This window comes from Malurus melanocephalus, unplaced genomic scaffold, assembly GCF_030028575.1.
Source record: "Malurus melanocephalus ecotype Western Australia unplaced genomic scaffold, MMel_1.1 scaffold_681, whole genome shotgun sequence".
Classification (NCBI taxonomy): Eukaryota; Metazoa; Chordata; class Aves; order Passeriformes; family Maluridae; genus Malurus; species Malurus melanocephalus.
Genome location: NW_026623913.1, coordinates 194,916 through 200,345, shown reverse-complemented (window position 1 = coordinate 200,345; position 5,430 = coordinate 194,916). Strand labels below are relative to the sequence as shown.

The 5,430-nt window shown below is 47.8% G+C and overlaps 1 protein-coding gene across 2 annotated transcripts in view; it reads left to right on the top strand.

Annotated features, from left to right (window-relative positions):
- The window catches only part of TMEM230 (transmembrane protein 230), a 7,095-nt gene extending 4,169 nt beyond the window's left edge, over positions 1-2,926 (top strand). Inside the window, exons 4-5 of one of the 2 annotated variants that reach the window (XM_057384039.1) lie at positions 20-186; positions 1,254-2,926. In XM_057384039.1, the coding sequence (XP_057240022.1) occupies positions 20-160 (141 nt within the window). In that variant the 3' untranslated portion in view covers positions 161-186; positions 1,254-2,926. Of the gene's footprint in view, positions 1-19; positions 652-1,253 lie in introns of those variants that run through there. The other variant, XM_057384038.1, reaches the window with a different exon arrangement.
- Positions 2,927-5,430: the final 2,504 nt, after the last annotated feature.

Here is a 5,430-nt window from a genome sequence, read left to right as displayed (position 1 = left end):
CTGTGCTCTTTCCCTGCAGGAGACAGACCGGGCCATCCCTGTGCTGATCATCGGCATCCTGGTGTTCCTGCCAGGCTTTTACCACCTGCGCATCGCCTACTACGCCTCCAAGGGCTACCGGGGCTACTCCTACGACGACATCCCCGACTTTGATGACTGAGCCRTTAATTAATCCCACTCTAATAGGTTGGTCAGAGCTGGGAGTTCCCTGGACGCCGTGGCCTGGCAGGGTACAGCTGATGTGTGTCCGTCACACAGCATCAGTTCCTGGGGTTGAGATGTTGCAGGTTTTCCAGTTTGGGGGGTGGGGGCTCAAGCGTGGAATTGACCAAAAGGAATTGCAAAGAACTTGGGATTTATGGTATTTTTCCTCTYGGGGTTGCATAATTCCGCTTGCTGGGAAGTGCTTCCTGGGCAAGGCAGTTTTCCAAAAATAGATGAGCTGGTTTCAGCAGCAGAGATACTTGTTTTTTTCTGCAAGTGTTTTATAGAGTTTATTTTAGTTTTCCACTAGATTGTGGTTATTGTTGGGTTACCTTTGGACACAAACCCATTAAATTCTCCTTTTGCTCTCTGTCCATCAGAATTGCTTCCAAATTASTGGTCCTGAGCTTGACTGGAATAAAGTCTGTTATGCACAAGCAGGGGAAATCAGCACTCGCAGGAAATTATTTACACACAGTGCACTTGCTCCACRACTCCCTGTCAGACTGACTAAGCTTATTTCCTCACAAATACATTCTTCCCWAGCCAGCTTTCCCCACGTCACTGTTGCTTTTGGCAAAATACRCTTATCCTTCACAAGTACTGTTGGATTTTGCTTATTATATTAAACAACCAAATGGATACTGGGAGAAGGATTGGAATCMAGACCAGGATTCAAGTGTCTTAATACCAAAAATCCTGGGTTTGACTTATGTGGGAATTGGAGACACTTGAATCCCAGCTGTCTGTGTGTTTGGAGTCCTTTTGTCCTTGTGTAGATAATATGCTGTGCAGAACTGCCCAGACCAGTAAAGAGAAGTTCTCTGTGCTGAACAAACCCCCTCTGGATTGCTTTGCCAGCTTTGCTGATGTGTCATCAGGGAAAACAGAATGATGGCTCCACTTCTGTAAAGTAGAACCAGCCTGTCTCTTAAGCTGGGAATGTCTCAGTGGCCTGGAGAACAGGCAGTGATGCAAGTGGATGCATTTTGCGTGAATAAAGGTCTATATTCTCTGTAACCATAAGTTTGTCTTTCCCACCTTCACAGGTGTCAGAGTGCACTGAAGACTGTTCTGGGCTTTAGCTGCTGTCGCCTCCACCTCCCAAGTGCTGCTGAAGTGAGTGAGGGAGTGAGGCAGCAGCTCTGGAACAGCCCCATCTGCTCTGGAACAGCTCCCCAGCACCCTCGGCCTGCCTTGGGGCAGAGGTGGGATTGCTGCACTGGGGAGGATAATCCTGAGTGCCCAGGGTGAGCAGGTGCTGCTTCACAAGGTCAGGAGTCACTCTTTGAACTCTGGCCTTGGTTAAATGGGAAAAGACCCTGAGTTGGAAGGGCTTTGTCTCAGGTCCAAACCCCGTTCCTTTTGCTGTGCAGGGTAACCCCAGCAGTGTCAGTCTGAACATGGCACTCTAGAATTGTCACGTGAGCCTCAGGTGGGCTGAACATTCTGGAAGGTGGGGGCAGGGTCAGAGCAGAGCAAGTCCATGGAGGTGCCCACAAGATCAGGGCTGGACAAAAACCTTGCTCTGAACATACTCCTAGAATTGCCTTTTTTCTTCCTTCAGTGCTCCAGAATAAACCCAAAACCTAAACCAAGTTATTTTTTTTTAACCTACATCTCTTCCTTCATTTGTCTCAATTCCCTTGTGTGAATCCCAGTGCTGCACTCTGAGGAATAACTGATTAAATTCAGTATCGCCCTTTTTGCCTCTGAAGGCACAACTGGGCATGTTCTCTTCCTGCTGCCAGCCCCAGCTCCCAGGATAGGAGARGGGACATGGGACATGTGCTGCTGGCAGYAGCTGGAATGTGKCAATTAAAGCTGGGTCTGGCCAGGAGAGCAGCTGCTGATGTCAAATCATGAATCAGCCTCTCTCAGGGGACAWGAACAAAGTGGGTTTATTTGGATTTAGAGAAAGGGGAGAGGAAGTGGAAGGGAAGTTTAGATGGAAAAAGCAGAGAGGGAGGGAGAAGATGCTTTAAGTGAGATGGACAAAATGCTGCTGGTTGGGAAGGAGGTCACCTAAGTGGGATAAAAAAATGTAGAGGACAGGAGAAGAAACTGGGCTTTGATGATCCTTGTGGGTTCCTTCCAGCTTAGGACAGTCTATGATTCTGCAATTCTGAGAATATGCTGACATTCCTGGAGGAAAGGAATGAATTAATTTATTATTCTTTAACAGAAGCAAAGTCCTCAGGCAGCACAGTGGATARATAAGCAGGGCTGTGTGCAGGATGGCCAGAAGAAAAAGTCCTCTCTACAAGGGTTGGTTTATATCTAATTGATGGGAAACAAGGAAACACTTGTGGGAAAGAAAAAGTAGATTCCAACCACTGGAAATACGTGGATCCACATGACTTCATTCTTCAAGCTGACATCCTACATTCAAAGCACAGTTTTCCTCCAGTACAAAGTCTCCATGTCTATTAAACAGTCTATTAATTTTCTAGCTATACTGTACCTAATGTCCAGGCTTCTTTTTTTTTCTTGCAAAATAGCACAAGTTTACCTTGATTTTAGGAGCTTGTAAACCTTTWCTGCAAACACAGGTGAGCCTGGTCCCTGTCTGGTATTGGTTCTGTTCAGGTGAAGRTTTGAGGGTACTCAGAGCTGTCAGATTTGTTGCAACATGACAGAAGGATGAAGTTTTCCTCCCAGGCAGGGCTGTTGTTTCTGTGTCTCTGTGCTGATATATTGCAATAAAATCTGTTGAATCTTCCTCCTGCCCCTGCCATGCTGGACCTGCTGGATTTGCACTCCTGGCTCAGCTCCTTTGCTGTCCAAACTCCCTGCATGTGCAGCTGCTCCCTTCCCTGGCTGCAGGTGCCAGAGGCTGCTGCCAAACCCCACAKTTCAGAGCTCTGCTCCTCAGTTCCCCTCCTGTAAAATCATGGGTGTTGAGGGTTTGGGCAGTCCTGACTGACTCCATGCAGTGGTGAGGAGAACAGGAAAAGGCCTAGGAAGGAATTTCTGGTTCTAGAGCAGGGCTGGAATGAGAAATAAGGCATTGGCTGAGCCCTGATAAATRAGGATAACACTGAAAAGCTGTTTCCTTTGTGGAGCATCCTCCATTCCAGGCAAGGCAGCTGTCTCAGGGAAAAACAGTCAGCATTTATAGAGCCTGAYGGGGTGTTATTATGCACAGAAGCTCTGGAGAAAGAACAGGCAGCCAGATTCCAGGCTTTCCTCTGGTTTATGAGTGCTTGGATTCATGTCTCCTCAACAGTGTTCTTTGATTGCTGTTGCAGGGTATAGTTGCACAATTAATTACTCACTTAATTTAACACCATTGAGTTGCTGGAAAGATTTGGAAACGTGATTCTAGAGTCCTGTGGCCTGAGCTASCAGCAGTGCCAAAGAAATTCTTCTGGTGTATTCTTTATAAAAGCGAAGATTTTAGTCCGTCTCAGGAATTTTTTTTTTTTGAGTGAACAAAGCTAATTGAAGTTCCTCACCTTTATCACATTAGAGGAAGCCTCTTCTGTAGCAAAGCTGTGTGAAACATCTCAGTGAATAAACGGGGAGGAACAGCCAAGGCAGCAATGGAGACAATCTTGGGTAGCTCCAAATGTTAACTGCAGGCCCTGGAAACTGCTGGGGATCCTGGCTCTTTCCCTGCTCCTGGTGTGCAGTGGCTCCTTGTTACCAGCACATTGTGATTCCCAGGGCAGAGCAGGGCCCTCTCCAGGAGCTCCTCATCACTGCTGCAGTTTGGTGCCACCAGCCCAGAGACATGGCCACCACTGGCTCCTGTTCCAAACATCCCCAGTGGAACTTGTTTTCTCACCCTTGCCACMGCCAGTTCCCACCTGTCTGGCAGAAGATTTGTCCCCACAAGGGAACAATCAAGAGTAGAGCCAGGGAGTGTAGCTGCTTTCCACACAAGATCCAGAAGAGGCTTCATACTGTGGAATTTTTGGCTGCTGCTGATATGATGGAATGGTCTGTGCCAGCTCAGGCACGGGGTGAGGCTGGGGGAACAGGGGTTTGCAGCATCACATCCTCTGCTGGTCTCCAAAGTTATGGCTGATGGGAGAGCCTGTGGAAGGAGCCTCAAACACATTCTGTTACTTGGCAAAACCAGGAGGGTTGGAGATAATCTCAGCAGTGGAAAGGAACAGTAGGAAAAACCAGAATTACCTAAAGTGTTGTACAAATATTGCCATAAATCCTTGGAAGAAGAGGCAGAAATTGTGCTCTTCTAAGTTGTCTGAAGTAATGAAGGGATGGGGAGCAGTTTTACCAGCCTGGGGATTGTGAGCCCCGAGTCTGGGAGAACCCACAGCCCTGAAGGRATCCTCACCCTGTCCCAGGCTCTCCATTCCTCTCTGGTTGAAGTTCCCCAGCAATGATGACACTCACACTGAGGATTTTGCATATATCCACACACAGATGTAAAGAGACAGAGAATCGTTAGGTTGGGAAAGACGTTTGTTTAATATCATTGAGCCCAGCCATGAATTCCCAGCTTCCATCATTCCCACTGCAGGGAAGCATCTGAAGGCTCTGCAGTCCAATCCTGGGAAAGCAGTGCACGTTGTCCAGGCAGCAATTTGACTTATGCTACAGATGGTTTTGGCACCGCTGCTTCTCCTTCTCTCTGAGATTCTCCACGTGCTTGTGCTGCTGGAGGTTCATGGGATGGGGAGAAGAGTAAATCCCATTACTGGTTCCATGGAAACCAGGAATTTGTAACTGCTTGTTCACCTTTTCTCAGCAGTGATTTCTTTTTCCTCTTACTTTTTGGTAACCTCATCTGGGYCTGGCTGGGTCCTGTTTGGAAAAGGTGTGAGGAGGCTGAGCTGGGCACAGGGCACTGACCTCAGTCCTGAAAACATTTTAGTAGAAGTTGTGTGACACGTGCAGAAATAGGGGAGAGGGGATGTGAGGCTACGACCCCCAGGCTGTAAATACAGCCACAAACCCAAAGCTGTGTTTGAGCAAACAGCCCAATGTGCAGCAGCATCTGTRGTGCTTCCCTGGTGCTCATCCTGCAGGAACACTCAGCCCAGCCTGGGTTTGYTTTCTGCCACCTGCAATTAGCCAAATTCAGCATCACTTTTCACAGAGAGGCTCAGTACAGAAATAGGGATTTGGTGTGTCATAAAMGGAGTAAAAACCCCTCGGGAAGGAAGAAATGACTCAGCACAACAGCTCTGTCTCTTCCAGTGGGATCTGTGCTGTGCCCTGCTCTAAATCAGCTTCTCCATGTGCTCTCCATAC